Source organism: Lepus europaeus, chromosome 20 (genome assembly GCF_033115175.1).
Source record: "Lepus europaeus isolate LE1 chromosome 20, mLepTim1.pri, whole genome shotgun sequence".
Lineage (NCBI taxonomy): Eukaryota > Metazoa > Chordata > Mammalia > Lagomorpha > Leporidae > Lepus > Lepus europaeus.
Window position 1 is genome coordinate 20,268,790 of NC_084846.1, and position 19,707 is coordinate 20,288,496.

The 19,707-nt window shown below is 43.4% G+C and overlaps 1 protein-coding gene and 1 pseudogene across 1 annotated transcript; one reads left to right on the forward strand and one right to left on the reverse strand.

Annotated features, from left to right (window-relative positions):
* Positions 1-737: 737 nt before the first annotated feature.
* On the reverse strand, positions 738-4,079 carry SOSTDC1 (sclerostin domain containing 1). The gene is made up of 2 exons (XM_062179037.1): positions 3,767-4,079; positions 738-1,302 (listed from the first exon to the last, which is right to left on the reverse strand). The coding sequence occupies exons 1-2, from the start codon at positions 3,969-3,971 to the stop codon at positions 887-889; spliced, it is 621 nt and encodes a 206-aa protein (XP_062035021.1). The 5' UTR covers positions 3,972-4,079; the 3' UTR covers positions 738-886.
* An 11,621-nt stretch (positions 4,080-15,700) lies between these two features.
* Positions 15,701-17,046, forward strand: LOC133749124 (elongation factor 1-alpha 1-like; annotated as a pseudogene).
* The last annotated feature ends 2,661 nt before the right edge of the window (positions 17,047-19,707 follow it).

A 19,707-nucleotide genomic window follows, 5' to 3' on the forward strand; every position in this document is an offset into this window, starting at 1 on the left:
GTCCATGATGCAACATAAGCAATAAAAGGACTAAATTATTTATTTTACATATCTACAACACATACTTTCATATTTTCTGCTCAACCACAAATCACAGAGGCAAATATTTAAGTACATGAAAAAGCTTCAAAACATTTTAAAAAAAAAGAAAATTAACATTTTGAAAAAAAAAATCACAGGTAGGAAGCTCAATTAAATAATAACATTGACAAATAAATAGTTAATCAGCTTTACGTATTAGCTGCTGCCATGCATTTCTGGCATTCCACTCCAAGCAAGAATCAGCATGCGGGGTACCACGTCCTACTGGGAGACCGGAAAAAGCTACAGGGCTTGTTTTCAAAAGTGAAAATGTCAGGAGCTCTTTCACTCGCATTTTACATAGGGAAGATCACGGGCGGGCCGCTGAACTGTTGGACCTGTCTGAAATGCAACTGTGGATAGTTCATGGCTACCATATTTCTTTTCTTTTTTTTTGTGTCTTCTGTTGTGAAGGTTGTTTTGGGGGATGGGGATGGGCTAGGGAGTGGAAGGTACCCGAAAGACTCATTTCTGTCTTACAGATCCCTGCATAGGATCACCAACTTTTAAGAGCAGGAGGCGTGGAATTGAATTGCAAATTGCTCTGATTGGACGTGACATCTTGAAAAACTTGAAAAGAAAAAAAAAAAATAAAATAAAAACTCTCCCCCCCCCCCATTCACCCCCCCTCCCCCCAAGAAGCTCCTGATACTCAGGGCAGCTCACTGGGTGCGATCAAAGCAGAAAGTGTCAACTTTCAAGTGAGACACAGCAATGCCAGGCTCCAGTCTCTCGCGAAGCAAACCCAGTCTGCAAAGCAGAGGGTCGGTGACCCCCGGTCAGTCCCGGTCCCAGAGCAGGCGCCCTAACTCAGGCTGTGCTTGCCGGCCTTGCTGGCTCGTTTCCGCTCCCTGGGGTGCGGGGCGGGCTTGGCCGGCGACACGCTCTCGAAGTTGTGGCTGGACTCGTTGTGCTGCCGGGTGTACCGCTTGCACTTGCAGGCGGTGACCACGGTGACTTTGTAGGTGCGCGTGCTGCCGTCCTGACACTGCAGCTGGATCCTCTGCGTGCGCGTCTTGTCGTTGACGCAGCGCCACTCCTGCGCGCTCCTCCTGCTCCAAAACTTGGTGCCGTAGCCTCCCCCGATCCAGTTGGGGAGCACGGGCAGCGGTAAGCACTCGCCGGCACACACGAGCTCCTTCAGCGGGTTGATGCTGGTGCACTGGCCGTCGGAGATGTACTTGGTGGACCGCAGCTCCCGGCAGCCCACTTGAACCCGAGCTGCGGAAGACGGAGAGACAGGGCATCAGACACGAGGACCCAGGACGGAAAGAACATCTGAGCCCTGGGGAGTTACCAGGTAGCGAGAGGACGCCGGCTCTGCCTGCACGCTCACAGAGACCCTGTCCTGAGAGTCATCGGCTTACTTGGCTGTGAGTGACTTGTTCTGCACAGGGGCCTGATATTTTTTGGGTATTTCCATAGCTGACTGCTTATTAGAGTATTTGAAAAATCCCACTTTCTGTGTCTGGCTCCCGCAGTCAAGATTTAGCGGCTCTTAACATTTGTGTGCAAACATTCATTCTTCAACCAGTTTAGAACAGTATCCTGTAATGTTCACTCTCTGATGGGTCCTAGTGGTTCATGTCTGCAAGTGCTTTTAATTAGCTTTTTAAAAACTCTATTGAGAAAACGTGGGACGTGTTTCAATGCTGCCTACAACGCATGTGCACTCTGTAGGATTTTATTGCAATTATAGCATTCAGCTGCAGAAGATCATACATATGTGTACAACATCTGACATCTTGCATATCAAACTTAATAACCACATTTCAAACATAAATTCCCAAGCTGTGTTTTAAAAATACAAATTGAAAATGTTTGAAATGCAAAATGCCACCACAACTCAGCATTTAAAGAATATAAAAGCCCCTAAATCAGGAACGTATGGTTACCATAACAACTTGGCTACATTTCCATGAATTTTATGGGAGGAAAAAAAAGTGCCTTAACATGTCTGATTTACAACTGCAAAAGGAACTATGGTGTTCATTTCCTGAATATTGGCCATGGCAAACGTTTTGTTTTAGTTATTTAGATTTGATAAGTACGTTCCCTAATTGGCTGGGTTTTATTACATGCCTAATGTAATTAAAGCAAAAAAAATTAATCTTGAAAATATTTGAAGTTTTCCTTACTCTTGCTTTGTTATCTAAACTTGAACAGAATTGCCCAGAACAAGCTTGAAAAGGCATCAAGGCTTATTAACCAGGATGACAAAAGAATGTTTTAAAGTATAGTCAAATGTAAAAAGTCAAAAGGATGAAGGGCATTGCAATGGTTTTACATAGAACACTAAAGCTACCTCAAGGCAGACACTGAATCAGGAATTTAACTTCATCTCTCTACACCAGAATTTCTGAGGTAAGAGGCACAGCCTTAGGGGAAGGTGACGGCTCTGGAAAGATACATGTATGTACACACACACATGCATATAAATCTAATGGTGTGTGATGAAAATGAAAGGGTGAACTGTTTGCTGGACAGAGTGGTGGGCTTACCTCACTCGGATTCCAGCTCACCTCGCAGCTGCCTGGGGAAGGCACCTGGAAGCAGCCGGAGATGACTTTGACCTGTCTAGCTTTTTGTTCCTGTGCACACACAGAACCAGCTTCTTCTTTTTTTTTTTTTTTTTTCCCCCCCAGTGACAGTTCACTGCCAATGAATCCAACTACGTTGCTCCGGAATCTAATAACAATCAGATAAGTTCCTATGTGCTGGAAAACAACCATCTTGGTGAAAAGTTCAAACACGCTGTCTTGGAAAGACAGTAGCCGCTGTGTCAGCTTTGACTTCTCAGAGGTCAAGACTCCTTGGGGTGGTTGAATGGAGCCGGGAGGAGGGGCAGAATATTTCTGCAAGATTTCCTGTGCGCTGTGCTGTTTCTCCCTGATTATATGCATGCAAACTCTCCTCGAGGAAAGGAATGAAACAAAAGCTAGAAGACATTTGAATCCCCCTAACTAGTGGTTAATTAGTGTGCCAAGTCAGCAGACAGAAAAGAAAAAAAAAATGCACCCGGCACAAAACATTACTGTACGTTATTCCAAATCCCTTAAGTGATAAGAATGTCCCCAGTAGTTCACAACAATACATAATTACTTAAATTTTGGCCTATTCATAAGAAATTATTTTAGAAAGATATGATTCCCCACGTGTTTCAGTTTTATTCCCTTTTTCACTGAGCATAATCAAAACTTTCAACTCTTTTTCATTAGACACACTTCAGAAATCCATGAGAATCATCTTTTTCTCCAAAAGCTTCCTTTTCCCCCTGCATGGTTTCTTAGGCATACTTTTGGTTAGTTACCTTGATCCACTTAATCAGACTAGCACAGGTCTTGAAACAAACTGACCAAACAATGTAGAACAATGCTTTGAAAATTTCTCATTGTCCCTGGTCCTAGAGAAGCAACAGTTTCATTCCTGGAAATGCTTTCTTTGTGGATGTCTGAAAAACTTCAGTCTGCGCTTGGATTGGCAAAACGCTGTTTCAGTTACATTAACTCTAACATCACCACCCTGGCAAGAACGCCACCCTACACGTGCGACAGATTACTCGCAGACTGTAGAACAAAAACATGTACGGTTCAGGTTAGTTAGCAATGGAACAATTGGACAGGAATGTGAGCTGATGCCGCCAAACAAGCAGAGAGAAGGATCTGTACAATGAGAAGGCACTTACTGTTTCGATCCAGTCCAGTGTGACTAAGATGCCTGCCTCCGTTCCTGGCTTGATTCAGCGTGCTGCTGCTGTTGGGGTGTGCTGGGACAGGCTTCACCACATGTGGATATAGGATTTCGGTGGCATCATTTTTAAAAGCCAAGCAGCTTTTCATGAGGATGCACGCGAGGGGAATGAGGGACAAATGAATGGCAGGAGGAAGCATGGTGAGCAGAGGTTTGCTTGGGCTGGAGAGCCGGCCAATTCCTCCGCGGCTGCTGCATGCGCTGGAAATGTGCAGTCCCTCCTCCAGGTTGCCTTTATATAGTCACAGAGGTTTGGCGTGCATTCAGGTGTAAAGTTGTGGAGAGCTGCGGAGTGCAAACACAGAGAAGGGGTGGGATTCCTGTGTGACCCTGCAGAACACTTTTACCAATGGAAAAAGAAGACAGCAGGAAAGGAGGAGCTTGCTAACACAGATCGCCTGAAATTGCCAGACTTGGGTTTCACTCCTGGGTGAAGCGGAGCAGGCAGGCGCATTCTATGGCAACTCCGGACTCGTCCTGTGCCGCTTCCCAGGCTGCATCTAGTTCACGTTCCGGTTGGATTTGAATGAGAATCTACTGCCGCCGTGCCTTCGGAGAGACTGGCTTTCCCACACTTGTCCCGTGCTCCCCTCCCGTTGTGGGTTCCTGGGGGCAGGGAGGGAGTTCATCCCGGATACCAGGAGGGATCCACGTGAGTTTAAAGAGGGGAGGGCTTGCATGAAGCACCCAGTTAGTCTAACATATTTTCACTCTCGAGAAGCAAGCCAGCTATTGCTTTACTTTAAAGGATGAGGCGCAAAGCGAAAATCTGCCCCCTGGACACACTTAAATAATGCAGCTTTGATCTGTGAGAACCACTGCGCTGCGAGGCAAGTTACTGCCAGGGGTTCTGGGTGGGGGGATGATAGGCGGAGCTCTGTCTACACTAAAGTTACTGGTATCGATTTTCCTCTTAGAAATGTGCCACAAGCATTCACATCCGTAGCATCGTTTTACATGAAAGAAAGTCGTTGGTGACAGGTGAACGTTCAGCCAAGTCAAAATAATTTTACTCGAGTTTTTTTACTTGCTGCAGAACATATTTGCTCGTTTTTACCCAATATTTTGCTCCTGACTGCCTTTGACGCTGCCCCTGAAATAAGAAACAGTGTATTTTTCTAAACTAGTTCATGCACTCACCTGGAACAGATGTTCCATTAATTAACACGGGCCACCCATCCCCAAATCATGAAATTCCATCTGATTCCTGGGACATTCCCACTGGGATAATGTGATTCCATTGAATCACTTTTCCAATTACAAATCAATTTTATCCTTTGTGTGGCTACTAAAAAGACCTTATAGCTTGGGTGGTTTTTTTCTGACTTGATAAGCATTTGCCTGTTGTAACAGCTATCTATCTTTCATCTATCCACCTGTCATTTATCTATTATCTATCTATCTATCTGCCATCTAGGTAAATTTATCTACCACCTATCTTACTAACTAGCTCACTCGCTCGCCAGTCCATCTATATGGGTCTCTTCACAGTGGCACTGCTGACACTTTGGGACAATTTTTTGTGTTGGAGGCAGGGAGATTGTTCTGTATGTGGAGCGGCATCCCCGGCTTCTCCCCACTAGATCCCAGTAACACCATCACTCATACTTACAACAACAAAAAAATTGCTTCAAATATTGCCAAGTGACTCCTAGGAAGGAAAACCAACCCTGATTGAGAAACGTAGATCCCTTACGTCACTATAAAAAGAAAGTAAAAATAAGAATACAGGACTACTTTTGGGGGTGGGTATTTGGCACGGTGGTTAAGACTTCCCTTATGCAGCCTACATCCCACACCAGAATGCTTGAGTTACAATCTCAGCTCCACTTCTGACTCCAGATTGCTGCTTTAATGTGCTCACAGGAAACAGCAGGTGATGGTGCAAATACCTAGGTTCCTGCCACCGGTGTGGGAGACCCAAACTGGGCTCCTGGCTCCAACCTGGTCAAGCCTTAGCTGTTGCAGACATTTGGAGGGCAATTGAGCAGATGGAAAATCCAAACAAATAAATAAAGGTTTAACAATAAAATCAAACGATTTAAAAAGACTAATAATAGTAATGATTTATCAGGGTTTTTTTTTTTTTTTTTGGAGAAAATGATTCTATAGCTTTGTTTTAAAACAATGACTGCCTTTCTGTTAGAGATATATGCTGAAATATATGTAGATGAAATGATACGGTGTCTAGAATAATATGGGAGAGGGTGGGTAGGGGTGTGGGTGCAGAAGGACTGGTTGGTGGTTGGTGGACAGGATGACAGGTGTTCTGTTTCCTTCCGTGTATGTCTAAAATTCTACAAAGTTTACAGTCCAGAGTTGCATAATCAACTTAATGTATACATACTTCCTAATAACAATCGAATCTCTCCTAAGGTTGCAAGCAGTCATTTATTGTAACATCTTTCCTGGAAAATAACCTATCAGTTAAATTTGTGCAACTGGAATCTCTATTGGACATTCTTCTAAGATGTCAAGTCTTGTTATTATCTGTGAGTTGGATGTTAATTACACAAAGTAGGTGAATATTGGCCATTGAGCTGTAGACTCAAGGACTACGGGAAGTAAAAGGATCAAAATAATCTAATCTGTTCCCCACAAATTTTATCTTTTCTGTGTCAGGAGCAGGAGATATTTTAAGATGAATTTCATTACCAGGTTTGACTAATCAGAATTACCAAATAAACATAATTGTTCTGCATCCATGCTTCTGTAGGCTCAGCCTCAGGATATCACCTTCGGCAGAAGCAAAATTAGGGGAAAAAGCAATGTTATTGGTGAATGCATGCAAGAAAAAATGTGAGCTTTTAGCTTCAATATATCTTGGAGCTTTAGCAAAACCACTTTAGTAAAATAAAAATAATCATAAATTTATATTCAACAGTTATTCTGATCAGTTTAAAGCAGTTATTCCTTGAGGAATAACTACACACCATCATACTCTGATAAGATTTCGGGTGTAGGTGCTTAATATCATAATTCTTGGAGCATCCTTCCCTCATCCTGTTCTTCCTTAGCTGATACACATTTTTCCTTGAAGCCTCAATTTAGATGTCACAAGACCTAGGAAAACGTCTCTTGTCCTCTACTTCCTCAAATGTCAGTTCAGCATCCCATGCATGGGTACCTAAGTAACTGGTGCTTGATGATTTTGGCAAGCCTCATGCTGGAAGAGTCATTTTTATCTTATCAATAGTGTGAAATACATGAATACACAGATTCTTTAAGAAATACAGAAATACACCATTTAACATAAAAAAGGCTTGGCTAATCTTTGTGGCACCCAGCAACCTGTCCTCATGCTTTTCACATGTTTGCAGCAAGCCCTTTTCCTTGACTGTGGGCTGAACTTAGAGACTAATTCCCAATGCATGGATGATGCTCACGTGATGAGATGGGACTTCTATGACTCGAGTTCTGTCCTGCTCTAACTCTTTTGTTTGACCGAAGCCACCTACCATGATGGGAGCCCATGTGACAATTAACTGATGTCTGCAGCCAACAAGGGCCTGAAGCCATCAGACAATCATCTATATGACCAGAATTCTAGCAACAACCACGTGAGTGAGCATGGGAGCCAATTTCTCTCACAGTTAACGCTGCACAGGACACTCCAGCCCTGGCCTACACTCTCACTGAGGCAGGGTGCCCACAGGACCCGTGAGCAGCTTGGTGTTTTAACTAAGTGTCGGGCTAATTTACTATATAGCCATAGATAACAAAACATCATTTGTATAAAAATGAAACTATAGTAATGAAGCCGTTGTGTGAGTTATACAAGGGCCTTATTCTGATCTGGCTGAAAAGCCCATGAGAGCACTTAAGGCATGGAAAGCCAAGACACTGTGGCAAAAAAAAGAAAAGAAAAGAAATATATGAGGGATCTCTCAGTGAGTGAGACTCTAGTGGAAAGAAGGGGCCATCAAAAAAGGAGGTACTTGTTCTCTGAAGGGAGAAGAGAACTTCCACTTTGCTTGTCTAAATAATGACAGAGATTGTAGATTTAAAAGGCTTCCATAGCCTTGGCAGCTCAAGTCAAGAGCCTCGGGTGGTCACTGACGTCATACATAAGAGTGCTAACTGTTAACAACAGGAGTCACTGTACACTAACTTCCTATGCAGGACCTCTGTCCTCAATGAGTTGTATTATGAGAATTAACTGAAAAACTTATTCTCCGACAGTTTTTTATATTTTGAGTGTATGTGTGCAAATTGGTAAAACCTTGACTTAGTATAGAGCTGGTCTTCTGTGTATAAAGTTAATTGAAAATGAATCTTAATGGAGAATGGGACTGGGAATGAGAGAAGGAGGAGGAGGTGGGGTGTGAGTGGGGGTGAGAGGGTAGGTATAGTGGGAAGAATCTCTATATTCCTAAAGTTGTACTTATGAAATTTGTACTCATTAAATAAAAGGATTCTGAAAAAATACTTGGGCCTTGAGACCATCAGATGTGAAACCATTAAATATGGCAATTATGAAGCATTCACTCTTTTTTTTTAAGGTTTATTTATTTATTTGAAAGGCAGAGTTATAGACAGAGAGAGGGAGAGACAAAGAGAAAGGTCTTCTATCTGCTGGTTCACTTCCCAGATGGCCACAACAGCTGGGGCTGGTCCAGGCTGAAGCCAGGAGTCAGGAGCTTCTTCTGGGTCTCCCACATGGGTGCAAGGGCCCAAGCACTCGAACCATTTTCCACTGCTTTCTCAGGCCATAAGCAGAGAGCTGGACTGGGAAAAGGAGCAGCCGGGATACAAACCAGCATCCTTATGGGATGACCGTTGTGCAGGGAGAGGCTTAACATATGAGGCCATAGCACCAGCCTGCAACATTCACTCTTCAGGGAGCTGTGAGAACCATTTTCCAGTCCACAGTAGACTCAGTGTACCACCATTTAGAATCTAACCTTGGAATTAGAATTATCACTACTGGTCTCATATGCAAAAGCTGGAAGGTAATGTTAGTGTTCCAAATAGCATTGTTTATCATATGATTCCTGGAACTAGAATCAGAAATCTGCATTTGTATCTTATTTCCACCCTTCACAATCTGTATGAACTTGAAAATATTTCCTAAAGCTTTTAAAAAATATTAATTCATTTATTATTTGAAAGGCAGAGTGGCAGAGAGCAAGAGTGAGAGAGAGAGAGAGAGAGAGCGGGAGAGAGAGAAAAAGAGAGGGATCTTCCATCTGCTGGTCACTCCTCAGATTGCTTCAACAGCCAGAGCAGGGCCAAACTGAAACCAGGAGGCCAGAACTTAATCTAGGTTTCCCATGTGGGTGACAGGGGCCCAGGTACTTGGGACTATCACCTGTTGCCCTTGCGGGAGCATCAACAGGAAACTAGTTCCAAAGCAGAAGAGCCAAGCCTCAAAGCAGTGTTCCGATATGGGATGCCAGTTGCAAGCAGCTGCCTAACCCACTGCCCTGTAATTTCCTAAAATTTCCAGCCCCAATCTCTTAAAACTCTTTGTTAGTTCTTGCATTTGCATAACATGACCAGCTTTACCTACCTCACAGAGGAACCAAAAAAAAAAAAAAAAAATCTAGTATAAAACAGAAAAAAATGGGAAAAAAATAGCCATTGAATATGAATCTAAGAGTACTGTTTCCCATTAGAGTCTTCAGGTGAAGCACCAAATAAATAAAATTACCCTAGAAGAACAGAAAGTTGAGAGAAGAAATTGGTCAGTCTGACAAAGAGGTGAATGAAGAAAGCAATAATGGCTAAAAATAAAAATCACCTAAACATTAATTTTGTTTTTGACAGACAGGAAGAATCAGAAAAAAAAATAAACAAAAAAATTTCAGTGAACACAAGAATGAACTATTTAAGATTACTCCCTAATGTTCAAGGGAGCAAAAATAAAAGGTAGGGGCTGGCAGTGTGGTGTAGTGGGTTAAGCCACCACCTGTAGTGCAGGCATTCCATATGGGCGCTGGTTCGAGTCTCGGCTGCTCCACTTCCAATCTGGCTCTTTGCTATGACCTGGGAAAGCAGTAGAAGACGGCCAAGTCCTTGGGCCCCTGCACCTACCTGGGAGACCTGGAGGAATTTCCTGGTTCCTGGGTTTGGATCGGGACAGCTCCGGCTGGTGCGGCCAATTGGAGGGTGAACCAGAGAATGGAAGACCTCTCTCTCTCTGCCTCTCCTCTCTCTGTGTAACTCTGCCTTTCAAATAAATAAAGAAATCTTTTTTTTTTTAAAGGGTAAATTTATTTTGGAGGCAAAAAAATTGAAATCCACCCATAGTTTTTTCTTGGAATTCTCTTGAACTTTTTGAACACCTTTTATGGTGATGGAACAGAGACAGAAGCTTCAGCCATTCTTGTTCATTGCCCAAAAGACAGATAAACATTGGAATGTATTCCTTGCCCTTGAATCTCAATTGGGTCTCACGCCCTATTACCTTTACACCCCACCCCCTGCATTCTTTCCCAGGTTCCCAAGGTCCCACGCAGACACCTGAAAGACCAGTTCCAGGGATTCACCTCCACCTGCTGCACCCTACCCTCTCCTCCATCCCTAGCCCTCCTAAAATATAAAAAGGCCCACCCCTGGGGCCGGCGCTTTCCGCCATGCAGTCCATCAATGTGCACTCCAGTAGTTGGTCACCCACCTCTACGAATTTATTTTCCCTGAATAAATTTAGCCTGGCTGTAGATTTACATACTGCCTCCTATTCTGTGCCTCTTTTCCTAACACATGGATTGCAAATTTTTTTGCACCAAAACAAACTTGCCTTCTCATTCCAGTTTTCCATGGACTTTTTTTTTTAATTAGAAAAGCACAGAGAGACACACTGAGAAAGAAACAGACTGACACACAGAGACATAGAGAGAGCACACCTATCTGCTGATTCACTCCCCAAATGCCTGCAATGCCAGGTAGGAAGCCAGGAACATCATCCAATCTCCCTTGTGAGTGCAGGAACCCAATCACTCAATCACTTGTACCTTTGCTGCTTCCTCCCAGGACTTAGACTGGCAAGAAGGTGGAGTCAGGAGCTAGACCTGGGTGTTCCACTCAGACACTGTCATGTGGGACACAACCATCTCAACTGGCATCCTAACTGCTAGCTACGCACCCACCCAATCCCGGCCTGTATCTGCTCCACCGTGGATTTAAACTGTTTTCAGAATGTTCTAGTTAATAGGCTAGAACTTGTTAAATGGAAACATGATTAACCATGAAGATAAATCCCAACAAACTTCTACAGACCCTCCTCTATAAAAATCCTTAGAGCCGGCGCCGTGGCTCAACAGGCTAATCCTCCGCCTTGTGGCGCCGGCACACCGGGTTCTAGTCCCGGTCGGGGCACCGATCCTGTCCCGGTTGCCCTTCTTCCAGGCCAGCTCTCTGCTGTGGCCCAGGAGTGCAGTGGAGGATGGCCCAAGTATTTGGGCTCTGCACCCCATGGGAGACCAGGATAAGCACCTGGCTCCTGCCATCGGAACAGCGCACTGCGGCCGGCCATTGGAGGGTGAACCAATGGCAAAAGGAAGACCTTTCTCCCTGTCTCTCTCTCACTGTCCACTCTGCCTGTCAAAAACAAAACAAAACAAAACAAAAAAACAAAAAACAAAAAAACAAAATCCTTAGAGAGTGCATATTTGGTGCAATGGTTAGGACATCACCTAAGAAGACCAGACCCCATGTCTGAGTGCTTGGGTCCCCAGTTCCAGCTTCCTGCTGATGAGCAGGATGGTAGCAGCAGATGATGGTTCAAGTGCTTGGGTCCCTGCCACTCACATGGAAGACATGGATTGAGTTCCTGGTTCCCAGACATTTAGGGAGTGGTACAGAGAATGGGAGGACTCTATTTGTGTGTGTGTGTGTGTGTGTGTGGTAGGGCAGGGTAGAGGTGTGTCTCTTTGCCTCTTAAATAAAATAAATAATTAAACATTTTTAAAATCCTTACAGAGTGAACAAAAAAATTTCATTTCATATCAACAAGTATTTAGCCCAGGACTGTCAAAAATGGCCTAGTTACGGAAGGTAAACCTCAGGGCTGACATTATGGCATAATGGATTAAGCTGCTACCTGCAGTACCAGCATCCCATATGATGATGATTCGAGACCTGATGGTTCCACTTCCAACCCAGCTCCCTGCTAATGCACCTAGGAAAGCAGTGGAAGATGGCCCAAGTCATTGCACCCATGTGGAAAACCCAGATGAAGCTCCTGGCTCCTGGCTTCCATTGCAGCCATTTGGGGAGTGAAACAGAGAAATAAAGGATCTCTCTCTTTTTATGTCTCCCTTTCTCTCTCTCTCTAATTCTGCCTTTCAAATAAATGAAATAAATCTTAGAAAAAAAAAGAACAGCAATAAAACACAGACCCCCTACCCTTTTCTTCCCTCTTACTAATGGAATCTAATCTCTCTGAACAATTTTCTTTCCTCTTCCTCTACCTCCTTTATGAGATGTCTCATAATTTATCTTGTTTAGGTATTTTTAAAATTTTTTAAAAATTTCTTTATTTTCATTTATTTGAAAGGCAAAGAGACAGAGATCGTCCATCCACTGGTTGACTCTCCCAAATGCGTGCAAATAGCCATGGCTGGGTCAGGCCAAAGCCAGGAGCCCAGAACTCAATCCAGGTTTCCCATGTGGGTAGCAGGGCCCAAGTACTTGAGCCAACACCTGCTACCTCCAAAGATACGCATTAGCAGGAAGATGGAATTGGAAGTGGAGCTGAAACTTGAACCTAGGCACTGGGATATGGGATGCAGGCATTCCAAGAAGTGTCTTAGCCACTGTGGGAAACACTCGTGCTCTTTGATTTTATCTGTAGTAAGAATATCTCTTTCATTTTTTAAATTTTTTTAAAGAACAAGTTACATGACTTTTAGCTATCTTTTGTGATTTTTTTTTAAGATTTATTAATTCATTTGAAAGTTAGAGAGAGAAAGAGAGGCAGAGAGAGAGAGAGAGAGAGATGTCTTCCATCTGCTGGTTCACTCTCCAAATGGCTGCAATGGCCAGAAGTGTACCAATCCGAAGGCAGGAGCCAAGAGCTTCTTCTGGGTCTCCCACTTGGGTACAGGGGCCCAAGAATTTGGGCCATCTTACACTGCTTTCCCAGGCCATAGCAGAGAGCTAGATCGGAAGTGGAGCAGTCAGAACTTGAACAGGTTCCCATATGGGATGCTGGTGCTGCAGACAGAGGCTTAGCCTACTATGCCACAGTGCCGGCCCCCAAATGTTTCTTTTAATGTACACTGTCCCAACATGGATAACATTAATTCTGACAACTCAAGACAGGTTTTTCATACTCTGCACAATTGACACTTGGGCTGGATATCCCTTTGTTGTGGGGCTACCTGGTGCATTGTAGGATGTTTAGCAGCATCCTGGGCTCTACCTATGAGATGCCAAAAGGATTTCTACCATGTAGAAGTTGCTCATGTAAGTGCCAGGGAGGAGGTTAGCATTTCAGCTTCCCTCTGGCTGTTCAAATGAGGGACAGCAGTAGGGTGTCCTTTTTATTGTCATCTGCCACCTTGCTCAGAAGAAATCGACTCCTCCTCCTGTGCATCCAGCCCACACAGTCTCTAAACAAAACCTGACCATACTGGCAGCCATGTTGAATATCCTCCCCTACTGGTAGGTGGGGACTGGAATTAGCTTTGTCCCACTAGCCTGATGGTTGTTCTAAAACAGCATTTATTAGAAATACAAATTCTGGGGCTGCCCTGAGCCAGTCCTGAGTGAACCCTTGGGAGTGGAACTCAGGAATCTGGATTTTAACAAGCTCTCCAAGTGACTCTGGTGCATGCTCAAGTTACTGGTGAATTGTGTTAGGACACACACATGTCCTCATGACTTATCCTGGCCCTGTGGCCCCAAGAACAGTTTCTTATTCTGTTTAACTGGGTGCTTGTTCCAGATCCTTCCAGTTTGCCCTCTTGTGGAAGCCCTGACTTGCAGGTGAGCCCACTTAGCCAAAACCTATTCCCATTTCCTTATGCTGTCTTTATGTCTTCCTAGGGACTTGATACTCTCAGCGTTCCTTAGTCACTGACTAAGGCTTTTTTCTACAGAAAGGAGCACCTAGAACCTGCAGTGACACCAATCCTCATGAGACATTTTGACAGCCATATCTGATTTTCTGAGATCCCTGTGGACCCAGATGTAGACAAAATACTTTGATCATTGAGGTTTTCATTGTTGTCCACCAGCCTTAGGGGCATCCCACAGCCAAAGCAGGCTCCGAGTCCTGGCAACAGGGCAGTGTTGCGTCACTCTTTCCTGAGATGTCTCTTATTCGAGTACCAGCAGGCTTCACGGCTAAGCCTAAGTTGGGTATGATCTTGCCCTGTGAGTACAGGTGTGGCTTTGGGGACTCCAGAGTTTGAAATTGCCTGGTATGTCAGAAACCTGGACAGCAAACAGAATTTAGTAGAGAATTTGGCTCAACAAAACACTAGTCTTTACAGTGAGATAAAATTGTTGCACAGACTTCTAATTTTTTTAAATATTTACTTTATTTATTTCAAAGACAGAGTTACAGAGAGAGGTAGAGACAGAGAGAGAGGTCTTCCATCCAATGGTTCGCTCCCCAATTGGCTGCAACAGCTGGAGCTGCGCCGATCCGAAGCCAGGAGCCAGGAGCTTCTTCCAAGTCTCCCACGTGGGTGCAGGGGCCCAAGGACTTGGGTCATCTTCTGCTGCTTTCCCAGGCCACAGCAGAGAGCTGGATGGGAAGTGGAGCAGCTGGGACTCAAACCAGCGCCCATATGGAATGTCATTGCTTCAGACAAGGGCATTAACCCACTACGCCACAGTGCCAGCCCGCAGACTTCTAATTTCAATTCTGTTCTTTTTCAATGGAATAGCTTGCCTTTGAGTTACACACAAGTAGAAGCTCTGGTGTAGGGAATCCCACAGTAATGCCATAGCTGGAGTGAAAGAGAGAGGATAGAAAAGGGAATAAGTTGATTCCAATACATTGATTGGAAAAGTATATGGGAGCAGATCATTGACTATAATCCTGCTTTGCAAATTTTAGAGGCTTGGGTTTTATTATGTAGACAATGAAGAGCCATTGAGGGATGTATTCAATATGTAAATGCGTGTACTTATTTTTATTTCCACAGAATGGAAACACCCTGTAACTTCTACCCAGGTCAAGAGATGAAACACTTCGAGTACTCGGAAGTTCACCTCCAATTGTTACCAACTACTTTCTTCATTCCCCCATAAATAATACACTCTCCTGACTTCTAACACCAGCAATGATTATTTGTGTGTTCTTAAACTTGATGTAAATAACTTTGCTTAGTTGTTATGTAGTAATGCATTGCATGAACACCCACAATTCACCAGTCTACTTGATTGAGATGCCAGGGTTTAACTATTCTCAATAGCACTGTTATGAACACCCTTGTACCAGTCTTTTGATGCACATGGACACAAATTTTTGTCTATATCCATATATAGATATGTATAGATATAGTTGGATATAGATATCTCTGACAAAATATGTAGTTGTGAAATTGATGAGATGTAAGATGTGTGTATGTTCAACTTTAGTAGCTAATAATAAAGATTTTAAAATGACTTTATTCATTGACGTTTCTATTAGCCATGACAAATGTGAAACAGAGACAAGTCAGCCTTGTGCTTCAGGACACAGAATCCAGCTGCCATGTGTCAAGTGGCCTAGGTTTGACCATAGAATGCAGAACTGGAGGACTGCATTGCTCACTGTGAAAAAAGAAGATTCTGAACTTCAAACACAGAAAAGCTAGGACAGGTCGGCCAGTGATTGGAAAGAGAGACAAAAATGAAAACGGGTTTTATCGCAATGAGTTTGCCACCAGAATACAGGTGTTGTGAAAACCACCACTAAATAAAAGCCAAAATGGGAAAGGAAAACACTCACATCAGCATTGTCATCATTGGACACATAGATTCGGGCAAGTCCACCACCACTGGCCATCTGATCTACAGATGTGCTGGCACCCACAGAAGAACCAATGAGAAATTTGAGAAGGAGGCTGCCGAAATGGGCAAGGGCTCCTTCAAGTAAGCCTGGGTCTTGGATAAACTGGAAGCTGACCGTGAGTGTGGTATCACCATCGACATCTCCCTGTAGATCGTCTCCCTGTGGTTTCTCTGACTATCCTCCCTGTAGACCAGCAAGTGTTATGTGACTCTCAATGATGCCCCAGCACACAGAGACTTCATCAAAAACATGATTACAGGCACATTTCAGGCTGCCTGTGCTGTTCTCATTGCTGCTGGTGGTGTCGGGGAATTTGAAGCTGGTATCTTCAAGAATGGGCAAACCTGTGAGCTTGTGGCTTACACACTAGGTGTGAAACAGCTAATGTTTATGTTAACAAGATGGCCTTCACTGGGCCACTCTACAACCAGAAGAAATATGAGGAAATCGTGAAGGAGGTCAGCACCCACAATAAGAAAATTGGCTACAACGCTGACACAGTAGCACTTGTGCCAATCGCTGGTTGGAATAGTGACAATAGAGCCAAATGCCAATGTGCCATGGTTCAAGGGATGGAAAGTCACCCACAAAGATGGCAATGCCATGCTTGAAGTCCTGGATTGCCTCCTCCCACCGACTAACCCAACTGATAAGCCTTTGCATCTGCCCCTACAAGATGTCTACAAAATTGGTGCTATTGGTACTGTCTGTGTGGGCCGAGTGGAGACTGGTGTTCTCAAACCTGGCATGGTGGTAACTTTGCTCCAGTCAACATCACAACTGAAGTCAGATCTGTTGAAATGCACCATGAAACTTTGAGTGAAGCTCTCCCTGGGGACAACGTGGGCTTCAATGTCAAGAATGTGTTTATCAAAGATGTTTGTCATGGCAACGTTGCTGGTGACAGCAAAAATGACCCACCTGGCTTCTATCCAGGTCCAATCAGTGCGCCCCTGTACTGGATTGTCACACAGCTCACATTGCTTGCAAGTTTGCTGAAGGAAAAGATTGATCTTCATTCTGGAAAGAAACTGGAAGATGGCCCTACATTCTTGAAATCTGGCGATGCTGCCATTGTTGATATGGTTCCCAGCAAGCCAATGTGTGTTGAGAGCTTCTCTGACTATCCTCCTCTGGGTTGTTTTGCTGTCCATGATATGAGACAGACAGTTGCTGTGGGTGACATCAAAGCAGTGGACAAGAAGGTTGCTGGAGCTGGCAAGGTCACCAAGTCTTCCCAGAAAGCTCAGGAGGCTAAATAAATATTATCCCTAATACCTGCCCCAGTCTTAATCAGTGGTAGAAGAATGGTCTCAGAACTGATTGTCTCAATTGCCAACTAGTAAAAGACTGGTTAATGATAACAATGCATCGTAAAACCTTCAGAAGGAAGGGAGAATGATTTGTGGACAATTTTTTTGTGTATGTGCCTGTTTAAAATTATTAGTTTTTAAAATCAGTGCTAACTTTTAATGGAAATACCTTGACCAAAGATCTGTCACAGAATTTTGAGACCCATTGAAACCAAGTTTAATGAGGGAAAAGAAAGTAAAAATTGAGTTTTCAATGTATTTGTGTGGGAGACAGTGGTGTCAGGAGAACCAGAGACCTCGTGAGTATAGACTGAGTTAGGATGAGGTTAGGGTGTGGGTGGGAATCTAAGAGTAAGTGGCAGAAAGACAACTGGAAGTGGAATTTAAAAAATTCCTCCAGGTATTAACAGAAATTCCATTAAGGTGCTTTTCCACAACATTATTATCACAGATGTTGGTTTAGAAACCTACCATCAAATAATACTGGTTTAAGACTTGTTTATATATACACAATCACCTAATCATGCCCCTAGAGTTTTCATTAAACTCCCCCCATCAGTAATTTCCAAGTAGGGTGAACTATAGATACAGTAGTTTAGGTTCATAAAATGCATGCTGTATGTTTTATATGAAACCATAAATCATAAACATCTCTTAGATATCTTTTCATTGCCTGTATATCTTGTGGCTTGGTACAAGTTTCTGTCACCATTTGCCTGACCCACTGTCATAACTTCTTAACTAATGCACTCTACACAGTACATCCAGCGTCTTTCAAAAATGTCTATCTTGGGGCAGGCCACTGCTTAGGATTCCTGAATCCCACATCAGAGTGCCAGGGACTCAGTTCTACCTTGGCTTCCCATCCGGCACCTGCTAACGTGTGTTAGAGACAGCAACATATGACTGCTTGAGTACCTGAGTCCTTGACACCCCCATGGGAGACCCAGATGGCATTCATGGCCCAGCCCTGGCTGTTGTGAATATTAGGGAAGGAACAGTGGGTGGAAGATCTCCCTCTCTCTCTCCCTCTCTCACCTCTCTCTCTCATTCTCTATCTTTCAAATAAACAAAAAGGAATAAACATTAGAAAATTAACTACAGGGCAGGCACTGTGGTGTAGCTCATAAAGCTGCTGCCTGCAGTGCCAGCATCCCATGTGGATGCTGGTTTGAGACCTGACTGTTCCACTTCCCATCCAGCTCTCTACTATGCCCTGGGAAAGCAGTAGAAAATGGCCCAAGTCCTTGGGCCCCTGGACCCATCTGGAAGACCCCAAAGAGGCTCCTAGCTCCTGGCTTCATATCAGCACAGCTTCAGCTGTTGTGGCCATCTGAGAAGTGAACCAGCAAATGGAAGTCCTCTCTCTCTCTCTCTCTCTCTCTCTCTCTGCCTCTTTGTAACTCTGCCTTCCAAATAAATAAATAAATCTTTAAAAAAAAGAAAATTAACTATGAATAAAAAGTTAAAGTACATATCTGAACATCTCACTTAAAAATCTGTTGCTCCCTTTATTTTCATAATAAACAAACACCTCCATGAGCCAACCACCCTCATTTCTTTTTTTTTTTTAATTAATTAATTTATTTATTTGAAAGTCAGAGTTACACAGAGTGAGAAGGAGAGGTAGAGAGAGAGAGAGAGAAAGAGGTCCTCCATCCACGGGTTCACTCCCTAACTGGCTGCAATGGCATGAGCTGTGCTGATCCGAAGTCAGGAGCCAGGAGCTTCCTCCAGGTCTCCCACTGTGGTTGCAGGGGCCCGAGCACTTGGGCCATCTTCCACTGCACTCCCAGGCCACAGCAAAGAGCTGGATTGGAAGTGGAGCAGCAGGGTCTCCAACCAGCACCCATATGGGATTCCGGCACTGCAGGCGGCGGCTTCTCCCACTATGCCACAGTGCCAGCCCCCACCCTCATTTCTTACTATTACTTCCTTATAATTTCTGCCTCAGTGTAGTTTCTCAGACTCACTTTTCTATTTCATGCATGCAGGCCTTTGGGTATCTTGTTTCTCCTGCCCAGGACACCAATCCTTCCTGTGAAGATTCTTTTCATGTTGCAGAATTCTGCTCTGGAATATACGGACATAAACAATGGAAAAAAGGCAGACAGTTGGAGCAAAGGGAAGCTTTTCTGAACATGTAGGATACTGATCGCTAAGAATCATTTACTATTTTAGTCTCAATAACAGTATGCCATAATATACACAAAACGTGTTTAAATCAATAAAACAATTTAAAATATAGTAACAATTAAGCACTCAAATTACAGAGGAATGAGTGCAGATTTTCATCATAGAATATTTTCTTAATTTATGAATCCTAAAATTTTCAAATTTTCTCACAAATTTATTTCTTAATGTTCCGTGGCAATAATAAGAAAATTAACATGATTGCTTAATAAGAGTAATACTGAAGCTTATTTAAGAATTTATTGAATGAATTAAAATGATTGATTTTGAATAAGATTTTCAGAGTCCTATCTTTTCAAAGACTAAAATTATAAAAATTATGAAAAATAACCAATGTAATAATTGGTTATAATATTGGTTATAATTGTAATAAATTGCTTATGGTAATTGGTTATAATTATAATAAAAATGTAAACA